The sequence below is a fragment of the Triticum aestivum genome, chromosome 2B (genome assembly GCF_018294505.1).
Source record: "Triticum aestivum cultivar Chinese Spring chromosome 2B, IWGSC CS RefSeq v2.1, whole genome shotgun sequence".
NCBI classification, from domain to species: domain Eukaryota; kingdom Viridiplantae; phylum Streptophyta; class Magnoliopsida; order Poales; family Poaceae; genus Triticum; species Triticum aestivum.
Window position 1 is genome coordinate 789,539,719 of NC_057798.1, and position 16,281 is coordinate 789,555,999.

General features: G+C 43.2%; 2 protein-coding genes across 2 annotated transcripts; one reads left to right on the plus strand and one right to left on the minus strand.

The window, feature by feature from the left end:
* The first annotated feature begins 5,332 nt into the window (after positions 1 to 5,332).
* LOC123047440 (tetraspanin-19) lies at positions 5,333 to 8,328 on the plus strand. The gene is made up of 6 exons (XM_044470995.1): positions 5,333 to 5,688; positions 6,616 to 6,715; positions 7,032 to 7,112; positions 7,211 to 7,315; positions 7,704 to 7,895; positions 8,002 to 8,328. The coding sequence occupies exons 1-6, from the start codon at positions 5,534 to 5,536 to the stop codon at positions 8,014 to 8,016; spliced, it is 648 nt and encodes a 215-aa protein (XP_044326930.1). The 5' UTR covers positions 5,333 to 5,533; the 3' UTR covers positions 8,017 to 8,328.
* Positions 8,329 to 9,653: 1,325 nt separating this feature from the next.
* Positions 9,654 to 12,761, minus strand: LOC123047441 (mevalonate kinase). The gene is made up of 5 exons (XM_044470996.1): positions 12,327 to 12,761; positions 11,978 to 12,230; positions 11,631 to 11,890; positions 10,613 to 11,026; positions 9,654 to 10,056 (listed from the first exon to the last, which is right to left on the minus strand). The coding sequence occupies exons 1-5, from the start codon at positions 12,454 to 12,456 to the stop codon at positions 9,947 to 9,949; spliced, it is 1,167 nt and encodes a 388-aa protein (XP_044326931.1). The 5' UTR covers positions 12,457 to 12,761; the 3' UTR covers positions 9,654 to 9,946.
* Positions 12,762 to 16,281: the final 3,520 nt, after the last annotated feature.

A 16,281-nucleotide genomic window follows, 5' to 3' on the forward strand; every position in this document is an offset into this window, starting at 1 on the left:
TATAGGCCAAAATTTAACAAGGCATTAGTGGTAGATTATTTCAGAGGGCAGGCACATGTGGTATGCGTTTCAGCGGCAAGGTAAACACTAAACACCATACTACACCATTTTTAAGATTTTATTTATCTTACTAATTAATTTACAATGGGCATGTGAAAAGAGGAGAGATATTTTCCTAGGGAAGGAATGATACTTCATCAGTGGATAGTGGGTTTAGCTGTAAAAATACGGTAGAACAACACGCTCATATTCACACTTATATGGAAGCAGCAAGCACGCACATACACACTATTTCTATAAGCATCTTTGTGAGATTGAGCCAACAAATCAACATAAATGCCTCATTGTCAATGAAAAAGCCATCTCCCATTGAACAAATATCACCAGAAAGCCTGGAATTAAGGACAGTAAAACCGCACCTGTTCCGAGCTCTCTCACGTCCTGGCTGATTTAAGCCGTTGGATCGCACCTCTCGGCTGTCCGTGGCCGTCCAAGATACGTTTCTACCGTGTGGGCTGATGCTGGGCCAGATGTCTGGGCTGCTATTCCCGCGGCCGAATTAGAAATATCTCGTTCACTGGCATGCGCTAGCGTCGGATGCCGAACAAACGATCTTGATTCTTCTCTGTGTCTCCCGCACCCCCTCCAGTGCGCCGCCGCTCCACACCCCCGACCCCTCCAGTGCGCCGCCGCTGTCGTATTTTCCGCACAAAAGAACAGATCATGGCGATGACGGCGGCCGGCGTCACTTCCTCCATCCATCCTCTACAGGTCTGTGCATCTCTCCTCCTACTTCTGTGCGTCCTCCGTCACCGATCAACTTAGCCTCGGTCCAGTCCCTCGTGTGCCAGTGATCGCCTGATGCGAAGCGGTGCGAGGCAACGTAGGCAGCCGATGCGCGGGGGCGGGAGTGGAAGCGGTTTTCGTGACGCGCCGGTTGTACTCCGCAAGGACACGAGAAACACGACCAAAACACGAGAATCCCAAAAGAAATGGCTGTAGGTGCTCTCACACAGCTTGCTAGGACTTGGAATATCTCCTTTACGTGTGTGCTTTTACATGATACAAGGCTCCGTAGATTTATCACTGATCACTCGATTGAATCCTGTGAGTTCCATTGTATCTATATAATCATTTTTATCTACTTGTCCAAGATATTCCAAATAAACTCAAATTTCTCTTATGTACGGTTTGATCGTATTTTGAAGTCTAAATTGTATGCTGGTGATAATTTTTTAATCGATTCTTTCTCTTTTACAGAATTGAGCAGAAAGAAGAGAATATGACCTTTTGGTTGCTTTAACAATGAAAGGACTGAACTTGGAAAACACTTCAATTTTGTCAGAGGAGTTGATGCTCAAGTTTTTTGTGCATTTAATTCTGAGGGGAAACCACATCCACAGAAATTAAAGAATCAGTTTCGTAACCAGGTTCACTAAACATCTATGCGTTTCTCTTATTTATTTCGTGTATTCATTACTATTTTTAGTTTTCTCTCTTCATCTCCCGAAATTAGTACAGTAACCAATCCACTTTCGGATTTGTTGTGCAGCAAGTATACTAGAAGCTGGCATATGTACAACGAGGATGGTCACATGCCTCTTTAAGTCATCCAGTGTTACATTAATTCTTTTCTTTGCACTAATATGGTAAAAAGCCTAGAATGCTCTCTTTGAAAAATGATGTTAGTTAGCATCTCAATATAAAATCTATACATTCCAAAATAGTCAAGTTTGTTACGCAATTTATTTGACTCAACATAATTCTTGAATAACTTCCATGGGACGACAGGAATCTTGTCATCTAGCAAAATAAAAGATAACGAAGAAATTTGGAAGGTGGGAAAACTTGGAATTTGTAGGAGGTATTGTGATGTGGATGCCCACATAGTTTGGGAAATTTTGCTTTCAGCTTGGATGAAGGTTTGTCATAAATGATGGCACATATAATCTTAAAGGCAAGAGAGTTTAATTGCTTAACTATAAGGTTTATACATCTTGCGGTGGATTCAACCTACAAACCTCATAAAGTACTCCCCCAGTGTCTGACTAATCAAAAGCTGAAAGCTTTCGCTAATGGTATTTGAAAATTATTAGTTTCATTATATCAAATGGCGTGGTTACAGGTTTCCTACATTTTGTTTGGTTACCATGCATTTCTTTCCCATTTATTAAATGCATTAGCAAAAAATAAATGGTTAAATTTTAACTTCTGAGATAGGGCAGTCAATAACAGTGAAACATAGTATGTTAAATGTTGATTGCTCTAGCTTATAGGATGACAAATTGCTTCTTGAAAGCCCTTTTTGTACAGAGTAATGCATATCTTGGACATTTGAGGGGGGGTTTAATTCAATAGATATTGTCCTAACCGACTGTGAGTGAGTTCATGCTAATATATCATTACAGAGTGTTTTCTTCCGATTTTTTGAGTCTACCTGTTTTGTGAGTTTAGAGCATCCATACCCTTCCCCCCAGGATGCTCCCCAGGACACCTTTTTAGGCTCGGTTTTGGGCTCGGACGGCGCTTTTTGCTGAAAAACGGCCCAGTCACGCCCCCAGCGCCCCCAGGATGTTGAAATACCGCCGGCAAACCCAGGCGAAACCCAGCGCGCTGGGGGCCTCTTGGGGGCGCCGGCGAAAGTTTCAGCGAATCGTATCACCCCACGTGTCCTTTTTCTCGGCCCACTTAATCATTCTCCTCACAAACTTTTGCTTGGGGTGGGGTGTGACTCGGAAGATTCCCTCCTCATGCCTCCATATTTCGCCGGATGACCCCCAAGAACCAACTTTTTTGGTTCGGTGGTGTTCTTGGGGGCTCCAACGGCTGGAGATGCTCTTAGCATTGTTACGATCCCTATGTAGACCCTTTTAAATTGTTGGCATAGTTGCTTTACTCATTACTGAGTTACCATTGTCAAACTTTTTGTATCACATGTTTTTGTGACTCTGCACTTGCCTGTTGCCTCTAGGATAATTTTCTAAGCAGAGCTAACCATTGATATATACTACCTCTGTACCAAAATATAAGACGTTTTTGCAGGAGGGAGTATGTTACAATACTTACTATGAGCCACATGTGAGACCTTTTGCATGGAGTTTTATGGTTTTGTCATCTTCTATTGTCCATCAATTAGTTGAACCATTAACATGACTTAAGACTTTCATGGGTGAGACTGGGTCCATGACTAAGATTTTGTCATGCTAGCACAACCTGAACCCACTAAACATTGCTTTTATTGTACTAAGAAAATATTTAGCCTCAGAGAAAATAAGTAAAGCAGAATATTTTTCAGGTTATGAGCTTATCCTTTCTGAAGCTTGGCCAGCTTCGATCACCATGAACATCTATGACAAGAATAAAATCGTCATTTCTCCTTTTCGGCTATATTTGTAGTGGACTTCTCGTTTGTATGGGTAAATGTAGTTTACTAATTCTGTGAGAAGTACCAAGAGGACACATTATTACAATTGGAACTATTTGTAGCTTTTGACTTTCCTCGTTAAGTTATCCCACGGACTAGCTCTATTTGTTCTGCCTGTTTAGGATATACTCTGACTTAACCAACTTCGGCACTCCGAAGTTCTGCACAGCCCTCTTCTCTAGCTGCTGAGTTCCCTCATTTCATGGGATTTAGTTAATCTATGCGTCCTTTTTATTCCACAAAATAGAAAGTTGGCAAACTATTTGATCATGTGTAGGATTACAGGCCACTATGAGTACAACACTTTGTTTATTTCAACACTGTAGATATCTTCATGTTATAAAAAGATCAAAAATATATAATCAGTAAAACTATATGCTTTCTCATATCGTATTGCTACATGTTAATGATTTGTGCTATCTTAATGTAGGATGTGGTGGTACTTGATTGAAAGATCTAGGTTGAGAAAGGCACATTTTCTTTGACGAGCACAAGTATGGAAAGACCAAAAGATCCAGATTGGAAGGACACCGTTCAAAGGTACAAGCACATGTCATGGAACTATTTCTACCGGTGGTTGTAAAGTCCACATATCAAGATGTGATGTTATATCTTCTTGCTTTGTATATCTTATTTTATGATGGTGAATTGATGGATGTTGACTAGATTAACATTTTCTTTTGCACTGCCTATCTGCAAAAACATAAATGATGTGGGAATATAAGAACAAGAGCTTGTGATGTAATGTTCTTTGCTTTCTTTTTAGTTGGCGGTAGGAACGCTTTCTTGAGATAATCATTTTCTCATAACCTCTAAATTTTGTCATGACTCCACTTATGAGAAAATATGTTTGCTTTTCTTTTGCCTTTGTCTGTTGACATTTTGGTAAGTGATGCCAATTATTTTAATGCCTAATGAGTAATCATTTTTCTTGATAAAAATGACTTTACCTTCAAATTTAGCGATCAAAGGGCTTCCTTATATACTTATGGAACTTACTATCAATATATTGTCAAAATAGATGGGCGCGGCAACGCGCGCCATTATTGATCTAGTAAACCTAAAAAAATGTGACCATCCATGCCAAATCTAGGACTTGAACCGATGTTGGCTGCTTCCAACACAACAAAACTAAACCTCTGAGTTATGCCGAGTTCACGGACAATGAAGTGGTTAAGTATACATAACTACAAGAATACGATGACTTATGTGCATTAATCAAGACGATAGGGCGGCTGAAATGCCCAATGATCTTGGACAAGAATCTTCATATCGGGCTTAAAAGAGCGGATTTTTTGGATCATAAAATAGGTGATCGCGGGGGCATACATGAATTAAATGTGGAGATATTGAGTCAACATTTACGAGCACACGAATAATGCGGGGATTTTCCACCACACACTAACCAACGACCACCTTTGGTTTCAGACGTCTGAAAAAAACGACCACCCTAAATTTCAGCCATGGTCGATGGATGCAAACATGTTATGTGTAAGTCTCTTTTTTTCGAAAGAGTTGTGCGGTAGTCTTAAGACAATTGGGCGTTGAGAAACCGCAAACACAAACCATAACCTTGTACGGCCATGGGCGAGGTGGGGTTTCTTTTGCGCCGATGGACATGGACAAGAGGAGATTGCGAAGCCATGTAGAATTAAATACGGAGATATACGTGAGTAAATACGGATGTATCGAGTACGTACAAACAAGCACCTCCACATCTACGGTCGACATTACGTTATTAATAACTTCAACACAAGTGAGTAACCATCGCTGTCCCAAATTTCTAAATCGCATATCCATTTCCCGTTTCCCGGCGAGTCGTCACGTCCGTCCGCCTCCGCCCGCCCCGCCGCTCAACCTCAACCCCACCCCCACCCCCACTCCTCCGCTCCGCTCTCCGGTCTTCACAAGTCTTTTCTTTCTCTTCCCCACCCGTCCCCCCCACGCCACCGTCAAACTCCAGCTGCGGTCTCCCGCGGCAGCCCCGCCCCCATTCCTCCCCCCACCCAACCTGCGACCGCTGCCGCTCCCACAGAGGCAAAAAAGTTGAGCTTGGGGAGCCGCCTGCCGGACGGAGAGCTGGTGGTCGGCGGAGGGGAGACGGAGGGCATGGCGGGGCGCGCGGCGGTGCGGAGCTGCGTGCAGACGGCGCTCAAGGCGGCCAACTCCGTCGTGGGGCTCGCCGGCATGGCCGTCATCCTCTACGCGCTCTGGGTGCTCCGCGCCTGGTCCCAGCAGGCCGCCGGCCACCTCCCCGCCCCCTGGTACCCTCCCCTCCCCCTCAACTCCACAGGCAGATCTCGCGTAGCGCGGCGACTCGCGTCGCAATCTCTGCTTTCGCCTAGCTGCTTACCGCTGGATTTGCTGTTTTATTCCCCCCATTCTTGCCGCCGCTCCCGATTCCTCCGACCGATTTCGCGGCGAAATCCGTCGCCCGACCACCCGCCGCACCCACCTCCGACCGGATTCCCAGCGAAATGCGCGTATCCGCTGCACTGTTTCACCGGCGTAGCAACAACAGAGGATCAGGATCAGTTCCTTGCTAGAACCAACGAGAGAGAGAAGGGGAGGGATCGAGAAGTGTCGTAGGAACCGAACCAAGCCCAAAAGCGGCCCCCCTTTTTTCGTGATTGCTGACGGGCGGGATACTCAGCAGCCACTATTGCAGCAAATTTGTGTGCAGTGACGAAAACAAAAAGCAGTGGACGGATGGCTGCAAGTGCCATTCGGTGGTTACGGTGGAATTGCGCCGCCCCTCCAAATTTAGGTGGCGGCTGCGATGTGTCGTCACGACGTGATGCAACGGACGGACGGACGGATGGATGTATTTGGTGGGCAGTTGATTGGTGGGCTATGCTGGAGCACTCATGGAGGATAAAGAAACAACAGCGATTTGTGCTCAACAATCGCTTTCCCCAACTTAGACACGTCTCTAGTGATCGGCATCTTCCCCTTTGCTTTGCTGTTACGACGTCGACGCCTCGACGCGGCGGTGTGCACCGGATGGTTTATGCTACTACCATGTTTTTTTTGTTGGGCCTGACAAATTTATTAGGAATCCATGCCACCAGTATTCAAGGAATTTTCAGGTGTCTTGCTTGCGTATATTTAGTTGGGCTTGACAAATTAGGAATCCATGCCACGAATATGGAATGGCTGTTTTGATTGAAAAGAATTCGCTTGTTGTGCAGGTTTATCTACACTCTTCTCAGCCTGGGGATCATCATGTGCTTGCTGACTTGCTCGGGTCACATCGCCGCCGAAACGGCAAACAACCCCTGCCTGTCTTGTGTATCCTTGAAAGCGGCTTGTGCGGCACTTGCTGCTGGTTTATCAAAATTCCTCAAAGCCTATTGTGTTGTCACATAGAGGCCAAACATTTCTTCTTTTATTCCCATTAATGATATCTCCATTTAAAGTATTAATGATATTTCCAAAAAAAGAAGGAAATTGCTAGCAGGTAAGTTTCGAAATGGAACCGTTGGCTCCTAATAATAGTTCGCTGAAATCTCCCTAGTCCCAGTTGTGTTCTTGGAGCTCTTATGACCTTAGATGTACTGTGCCCTGGTGACATGAACTATTTTGCCTTAACCTGACATGTATGTAGCACATGATCTTTGTATTCTTGCTTGTGATACTGGAAGCTGCAATCGCCGCTGATGTATTTCTGAATAGCTACTGGGAGGAGGTAAGAAGCACTTCAACTGCTATATGTACTTGCTATTTCTAATATATATATCAGCTATTTGATTTGTGATGATGGTCTGATAATCCCCAAACCTGCAGGATTTCCCAGATGACCCATCCGGGAAGTTTGATGAATTCAAGCATTTCGTGAGATCAAATTTTGACATATGTGAGTGGGTGGCCCTCTCGGTGGTGGCTGCTCAGGTGAGCGATTCTCTGCTCAAGTCTTCCACCTCTTGCTTCTTGTGCTTTTAACCAAACAGCTGTGTAGATATAACAAGTATGGTGGCAACATGTAGGGGAAAAAGGAAATGCTGACTGCTTGGCCAAATAACCATATTAGACTTCTAAATAGTACTCCCTCCGTTTCAAAATAGATGACTCAACTTTATACTAACTTTAGTACAAAGTTGGGTCATCTATTTTAGTACAAAGTTGGGTCATCTATTTTGGAACGGAGGGAGTACCATAGTTTTATTTGTACCTTCCACTACTGGTTTGGCTCACAACCAGTCTGCCACTGTACTTTTCAGAGACTATCATAACAAACTTAGTAACAGCAACAATAACAATAACATTTGATTATTCGCAGGCACTATCAATCATTCTTGCAATGGTACTTAGGGCCCTTGGGCCCGAAAATGAAATCGAATACGACAGTGACGATGATGCGGTGCCTGCAAGGCTGCCTCTCCTAAGGAACAAGCCCCAGCATGGTCCAAACTATGGCGAACCTAACTCACCTCGCAGGATTGATTCATGGCATGTGCGAATCTTAGACAAGGTGAGATGTTTACCTATCAACAAGCATCTCTTCCCTCTTTACGTTGGTGAAAACTGTCTGTCAATCTGTAAACCGTGACTGAAGCCGTGCAACTGTTTCCTTTCAGGCCAACGAACAATAAGATTCTTCTGACCTTACATGTCGAAAACCCTCCGGAAGGTTTCGCTGTCCTGATCCCTGAGGGTCACGGACGACCTGAGGATATGGTGATACTTTTTCTCTGAAGTAGTAGTGAGGATTGATACGACGACCGTGTGGTACCCGAATGGCTACTTTTATTGCCTTTCGACATGCGCAAGCATTTGAGTAGCATGTGACTGATCTTACAGCCCCCCTTCCCCTGATGTATGCGAAGAATGTTGTAAAATGTTTCACAAATAGATGATGGATTGATGCAATGTCTTACCCAATACAAAAGAAAATCACCCTGATAGTCTGAATGTCATGCATTTTATGTTTTTGTTTATGTTTACAGAACGTGGGATGGGACTTTTTTCATGCTAAATTTCAAAGTTTAGGTGAACACTTAATTGTACCTAGTGTACTGTAAGGTACATACCCGGTAGTTGCTTGGTCGATCGGTATCAGTAACGTACTGTGAAGCCTGTGCGCCTGTACCTATGTACCATGCCCTCTGTAAACAAATGTAAGATGTTTTGGTTAAACTGTCAAAACGTCTTATACTGTATTTGTTTACAGCGGGAGTAGTATGTTACGGAAAAATGTCAGTCAGACAATAACAATCTCCAGATAAGTTTTCTTACCTTGCAAGTAATTTTTAGTTGTGTCATGAGAAAAAACAAAATAAGGCGAAATATTTCGAAAACTCAAAACGGTGCCCGGGCTCATCTGCTCCCTCTCAGCAAAAAATTCAAAAAAAATACTACAAAAATTCAAAAAATTCCAATTTTTTTTTGTGCTGGTAGATAATTTAATGCGTGAGGTGCGCCCCAAAATTCAACTTATTTGGACATCTGAGTAGCTCTCGGCAAAAAAGACAAATCGGTGTCAAAACAGTGCGTGAACAGTAAACATTTTTACAGACCCTGATTTTGTCTTTTTTGCCGAGAGCTGCTCAGATGCTCAAATGAGTTGAATTTTGGGGCGCACCTCACGCGTCAAATTATCTACCACCAAGAAAAAATTTGGAATTTTTTGAATTTTTCTAGTATTTTTTTGAATTTTTTTCTAAGCGTGGGTGCAGCTGAGCCCGGGTGCAGATTAGCCGCACTCGAAATATTTTAAACTGGCGGTAGAGGAAAAAGAGAGCTGAAATGGTGATGTACCCCCTCCGTTCACAAATATAAGATGCTCTGATTTTTTTTTCTGAATTGGATGTAATAGCCACGTTTTAGTGTATTTGTTCATTTATTCCAGTCTATATGTAGTGTATTGAAATATCTAAAACATCTTATATTTGTGAACGGAGGGACTATTCAACTGAAGCTACAGATCATATTCATCAGCACTAAAACGAACCAACGCATAAATAAATAGTACTGTACTACATAAACACGCTAAATACTAGTACTATGAAATTACAAAGCTGTACTAGCATTGGGTGTTGTAGAATCGCATTGACATGCCGGATCTCCCCCTAACCTTTTCCATGCGAATTGTAAATGTTATCTACAGACATTTACAAAACATGAGCACAACCCTACACTTCCAATCAGAGCTCACTGTAATTACAATTGGTGGGCACTCAATGATACCAAAACTGCAAATGCTTACACACACAAAAGAGCAGGCAGAGAGTTATTTATTACAAGAAAAATGACCCAACCCAATGAACTCAACTTTGATAACAATGATACATGAGATCAGATGCAACATGGCACCTCAAATATTCCTTCCAACCACGCCCGACTATGGAACATGGTTTATTGATCTGATACAACAACAATCATGCGACTGATAAACTCGCTTATTGATTGATACAGTGAGTGGTCTGCTAGGCACAGAATAGGAAGAATGCTTTCGTCTCGGAAGGTCAAGCAAACCTAAAAATAGTGTACAACATCTCCACTGAAGCAGGAGCGAGCATTATCTTATCCTTGGTGAATCTGAAGACCTTGTCCACCGACCTCGACTTTGAAGCAGCGGAAACCATGCGATTCTAGCTCCGTGGTGACCTTCTCCAAAACTAACTTGGACAACACTGAAATTTATGATGTCAAGGAAGCATCGCTGCTAAGTCGGTAGATATAGACAAACGGATTATATATCAAAATGTTTGTTGAAACTAAAAAGAGTACCAAACATATATTAAGCATTCCAGATTAAACCAGCATACAAGAACTCTGAAAGTCTTGGTTTGCATGCATCTAACAGACCTATTCATTAAGTGGGCACAGTTGTACCACAGAGAAATTAAAGGATCTTGACAAGTACAAACCATCAGTAAGCATTAAGCAATTTCCAGTTCCTCCTTGCTACATTAATAAGTTTTGACAGAATTACTAAATAACAATTCAGAAAATCTTCACATGTAAAAATGTCAAGTGACAGGGATCTAGCTTTTACTGGCAAATCACTCTAATATTGACATTCTTCACTAACAGAATGCCAAAGACTGCATTTGTACACACTTTGATTTCTGGAAACATTCAGTTAAAATGTCATGAAGAAATCAACTGAAAGGAAATGATGTGCTGGATCTATGGTATTTTTAAGCGATATAAAAGCTACACAAGTAATAAGATATAAAAGGATACGAGTTGGTATCAACGTCAAAACACAGCCTCCACCACCAGCTCCGGTGAGCTTCGAGACCAAGTTATACTTCAATGTCGAGCGCAGCACGGTTTCTATAGAAGAATGGCTGACTCCCATGCACTGGAGCAACCCTTGGTTCATCTCCATGAGTTCTGCCAGCTTTTCTTCCTTTGAGGTCATGGCTATCTCATCAGTAGCAGCTAACTCGACAATGCTGGAAAGCTCTTCACTAATGGTGTTCACTGCATGGAAGACGGAAGCCATAGCATCGGGGTGCCTAGATGCTCTTTCAGACACACCAGCAACCAGAGCCTTGGTGTTCCTACCAACCCTTGTATCAGTAATGAGCATTTTGACTGGATTGCCAGATTTGAGGTTCGTCAATTCTCCCTTCTTGAATTTGATCATGCTTCCTAATAGTCACGTAGCAGAAGTATTTAAATCCCAATGACATGTAAAGTGATAGATACTCCAATTTAAGTTAAAAATACAAGATCTTTCTAGTATGAAATGACACGGGTGAGATTTTCATGACTGAACTCCTTTACTTACAGAATACTCATATTCAAGTTAAAAGTACAAGATGAGGCACACTTTAGTTGGCAATAACAGGCAGTTACCGATTTAACCTTTTAATGTTCAAAGGCAGCGGCACTGAGGAATAGGTTCATGAAACAACCACATATAACCTCAATACTGATTTCTCCACTACAGGAAAAAATCAAGTCACAACGGATTTTGGCGCGAATTGAAAGATTCTAACCAATCAAGAGGAACAACATACCGAAAGTGCTGACAGCGTTGTCAATGCCAGAAGGCTTGACATTTAGTTGGCAATAGATGGGACACACTTTACCGATTTAAACTTTTAACGTACTTACAGAATACTCATATTCAGGTTCATGAAACAACCACATATAACCACAATACTGATTTCTCCACAGGAAATATTGTAGTAGTTGTAACGCATTTTGGCGCGAATTGAAATATTTTGACCAATCAAGAGTAACAACATACCAAAAGTGCTGACAGCGTTGTCAATGCCAGAAGGCTTGCCATGAATGATCTTTTCCCCCTGGAACGCCCACGTGTTAACCAGCTCAAGATGATCCTTCCCCAACAATTGCCACTCTGTTCCGCCAACGGCGCCTTCAGGATGAACCACGCCTGCTGCCGTCAGCAGCGCGCCCGACAACGACACGGAGAACGCAGCCGACGAACCAAGCCCCGCGCCCATGGGCAGGCCAGAGCTCACCACGACCTTCCCAGGCCTACACCTGCACAAGAAGTTGCATCAAGTTTAGTGTCAGGAAGGTTCAGCATTACCACAAGATTTGATTTGGGGGAGTTGCCAGCCAACCGACCCCAGGATGGAGGTGTAGAGGTAGAGGAACGCGGAGAGGCCGGCGGAGAGCCAGATCTTGGCCTCGGGTATCTCGTGCAGCTCCACGAGCTTGGCAATGGCGGCCAGCTCCTCCGGGGAGCAGGGCCTCGGGGCCTGCAGCTCCGCCTTGCGGCAGGTCTCCCCCAGCGCCTCGAGGAGGCGCGAGCATGGCCACGAGAAGGCGAGGCCCGTGTCTGTCAGGTCGACCTCCACCTCGCCGGCGCCGCCATCCCCTGCGAAAGACGAAGCAAACGGCGAAAGTAAGAGCGTCAGTGACGATCAGGAAGGAATCGAGAGTGGGATTCAGTTGTTAGGTCCGGGGAGGGGACCTGAGGGGGGCAGGTGGAGGGAGGACTGCGTGTAGAGGTCGATGGCGGCGGCGACGGCGGAGGAGCCGTGGACGACGGCGTGCTCGCCGGCGAGGATGATCTTTCCGGGCGCGCGGGCGCGGATCTCCATCGATCCGAATCTTTCGGCCTCTCAGTACCTCCCTCGCGCTACTGCTGCCGCTGTGTGATCCGCGGGCGGCGGTGGCGCATAGGAAGTATCGCCCAACGTGGGGAAAGAATCAGAGGATCAAATAATGGCGCTCGTCCACTGCGCGCAGTAACGCGGCGGCGGCGGCTGCCGATGGGGGTGAGCTCGGGTAGGGTGGGCGCGCTGGCGGCTGGACGCTGGTCTCAGCTTCCTTTTGGGCGATGGACTGCGGAAGCAGTCACTGGTCGCCGGCGGCTGCCTGAACGCAGCGACGGGAACTCTTGATTAGGATTAGGATTAGCAGCCCCCTTGTCAAAATCTTCCTAAAAAAATCAGAAATCACCACGTTTGTTTGTCTAATTCTATGGAAAGAATGCCAGCATTTATGACATCAATTGAATATCATTAGATCCGTTGTAAAAGTATATATTTTTCCTATTTTATCTGTTTGACATTAAGAACACAGACAATATTTTTCAGCGAAATTAACCAAACACTAGAAAGTTTGGCCGTTAAAAAGGCAATATAGGTTTATATTTTAGAGCTCGATAAGCATTTCGGTTTTCAGCCGACCGGGTTAAATACCAACCAAGAAGTCTGGGTTAGATTCGGTCAGTAAGAGGTCGAGCATTCGATCATGGGAAATGGTTCTGTCTCTTGGTTATGGCTTCATCCCAGCATCATGATCCGGTCTTACAATCTCTTTTTTAAGGTTACTGTTATAGTGGAGTTGGTTTTTGAACGTTGGCCTTCACCCTTTGTCCCTAATTCGTTTGATTTTTCTCGTGTACGTCGCACCTCCTGCATTAACTCAACAAATCAAATCAAATCTTTATCAAAACCTCAACTAAATACTTTCTCCTTTTCTAAATATAAGTATTTTTAGAGAATTTAATACAGACTACATGTGGATGTATCTAGACCTATTTTAGAGTGTAGATTCACTCATTTTGCTACGTATGTAGTTCACATTGAAATCTCTAAAAAGACTTATATTTAGAAATGGAGGGAGTAAAAACTTACCCTGCCTTCACCTACCCATACCCTCACCCTTCCATGCAACCCCCTATCCCACTGGTGTGATGCCTCTCCACCCCTATCCGTTGGGCATGTCTCAACAATGGCAAGCGCCAAGGTGACACCCCTTCCCCTCTCTTTTTCCATCGAGATTCTTTTGTCCACCAGTGGTACGCCCAGCGAGGTGATGCCCCTCTCCTCCATGCATTAACTTGGGGTTCCTCTATCTTCTTTCCCTTGGCTAGCCGTGCTGGTGATTGAAAGGCGAGCGTTGGCAGGGTGAACTGTGGTGTATCCCTTTCCCCCATGCTCATGCCCCTATCATCTCTTTCCTTGTTGCTTTGATTCCTCCGATTGCGGGCTAGCAACCATCACTACATGATTTTTCTCTCTCTCTTCCATCCTCGATTGTCTGATGCTCCCGTGATGGATGGCATGGAAATCCCACTAAGTATTCCAGTTTCCTCGAGTGTCTTCCTTGCGACAAGGTACAGACCAATTTGTTGATGACCATATCAATTTTTTTTGCTTGAATCCTCATTGATTATAATATGATATTACATTGCATTTTAGCCCAATCAATGATTTTTCATCAGCTGTGTATGTCATTGTTGCCCAGCCCATACACCCCTCCTACACTGAGTAAACTTGAAGCCGCTTATCTTAATTCTAAGCTCTAAAATGTCATATTACTCACCTAGAAGTCTTAGATCCATGTTCTGACATGTCGGTATGATGTCCAAATTATAAGTAAAAATGATATGCTTTGATAAATACTGCCAATAAACGCTAGGGTGTGTCACTAAGTTCTAACTAAAAAAGTTTAGTTTGCCTTTTTTTACAAACAACTTCGGTTTTTCTCTTGGTATTACTGTTAGCTATGAGTAATGTGAAGATTAACTGCAGAACCTTGATGCAGAAAAGATCCACTAGAATAAGGTGGGTGTCAGCTATAGTTTGGCCGTGATTCCATGGTATAACCAATTTGGATGGATGTTCCACCTGTTTAGCTAAGAAATAATAGATACAAACGTGGACAATAGATCAATACGAAGATCATGAGTTGCCCCATATATAATGAAACCGCTAGTAGTTGCAGAAAGAAGATCGAAGAGGGACCTATGGAGAATGTAGCCAGAAATCTATAATGGAGTTAGACCACAACGACCGAACTAATTATCATCACCGAAAATCTTAGACTACTAAACACTACGCCTGCAACTAAATATAAAACTTTTTCAGTTCAAGTTGAACTGCAAACGTGTCTTATATTTAGTAACAGAGGCAGTAGAAAAGATTTGAAAATCATGGCATGGTTCTATTGGTGTTCAACCACTAGAATACGTATATCCCGTTGCAACGCATGTGCAATTAGCTCTTTCTAAGATCTCACCATGCTTGAGGATGGGTCATAAAACTATTTTCTTCTTATGACCCATGTTTTTGCAACAACGAAGATGAAAAAAAAGCATATAATCTGTTCAATCTATGCATTTTTTGCTCATGTGATTTTTCCCTCATAAAATTAGGAATGCAAAATTTTTTCCCTAATGTGGTGTTTCTGAGGCCGAGCTCAAATGAGCTGGGATGAACAGTAAAATCCAAAAAAAAATTAAAACAAAAACAAAAAACTTGGACTTCTTTTCTTTTTTTTGGGGGGGGGGGAGGTGCGGCATTGACAAATGTTTTGATTGCTCACAAGACATCAACAAGGAATAAAATTGCTCACAAAATTTCAGCAAGGAATAAAATGCGTGGACGTCGTGGCAAAAAAAAAAGCTTTTTTAAAGTATTTTGGAGTGCTGATTTTTTTTTGCCACAACTTCCAAGAATGTCATTTGATCATGAAATTTGCAAACACTGAAAACATTCGTCGAAGTTCGTCACAACAACAAAAAAAAAATCAGAAATTTGTGATCCTGCTATGTTGGCCCCTAAATTCCATCTACCGCGTTATTAAAGTCCGTACCAATCATCATGTACGGTGGTACGTAGCATATGTACCGTAAACTCGGTAGTACCAATCGTCCATATGCACAGCACAGGGCATGTACTGTACTTGCTTTACTCTACGCTATACCAGCAGTGTACTGTGGTATGTACTGTACTGTACCTATGTGGTACTGACAAAACTTCTTTCAAAAAAAACTCCACTTATATAAACTTATTCCCTCCCTTCGTCCCAAAATGAGTATCTTAACTTTGTACTAACATTAGTACAAAGTTGTATTAAGGTTGAGACATTTATTTTGGGACAGAGAAAATAAGTATCTTAACTTTATACTAACATTAGTACAAAGTGTATCACTAAGATTAAAGCCCTGTTCGGTACCTCTCCCGTTTCAAAACTCCACTCCGTACGAGGAGCTGGGTCTCAGCCACTCCGTACGATTACGCTGCCGCTCCCTCCGCTCCGGGAGTTGCAGCCGTGGAGCGGAGTGGATCCGAACAGGGCTTAAGACACTTATTTTAAAACGGAGGGAGTATTTGTTATCCTCACCGATAAATCTGTAGGCAAACATCTTAAGCAACCTCTTTAACTGAATCACCAGAAAGAGGTTAGAATAAGCTAAGTAAAATTTTAAGGGCAGCAATCGCGCGCACACAGAGAAAAGGAGAGCTGAAGAAGCCTTGTGTTCATTCAGTTGAAATCATATGTAAATCACATTAGCACATAAATAATGCACCCTCCATTCCAAATTATAAGATGTTATAACTATTTTTTGAGTCGGATGTATATAGACACGTTTTAGCGTATCTATTCACTCGTTTCAGTCCGTATGTAGTCCA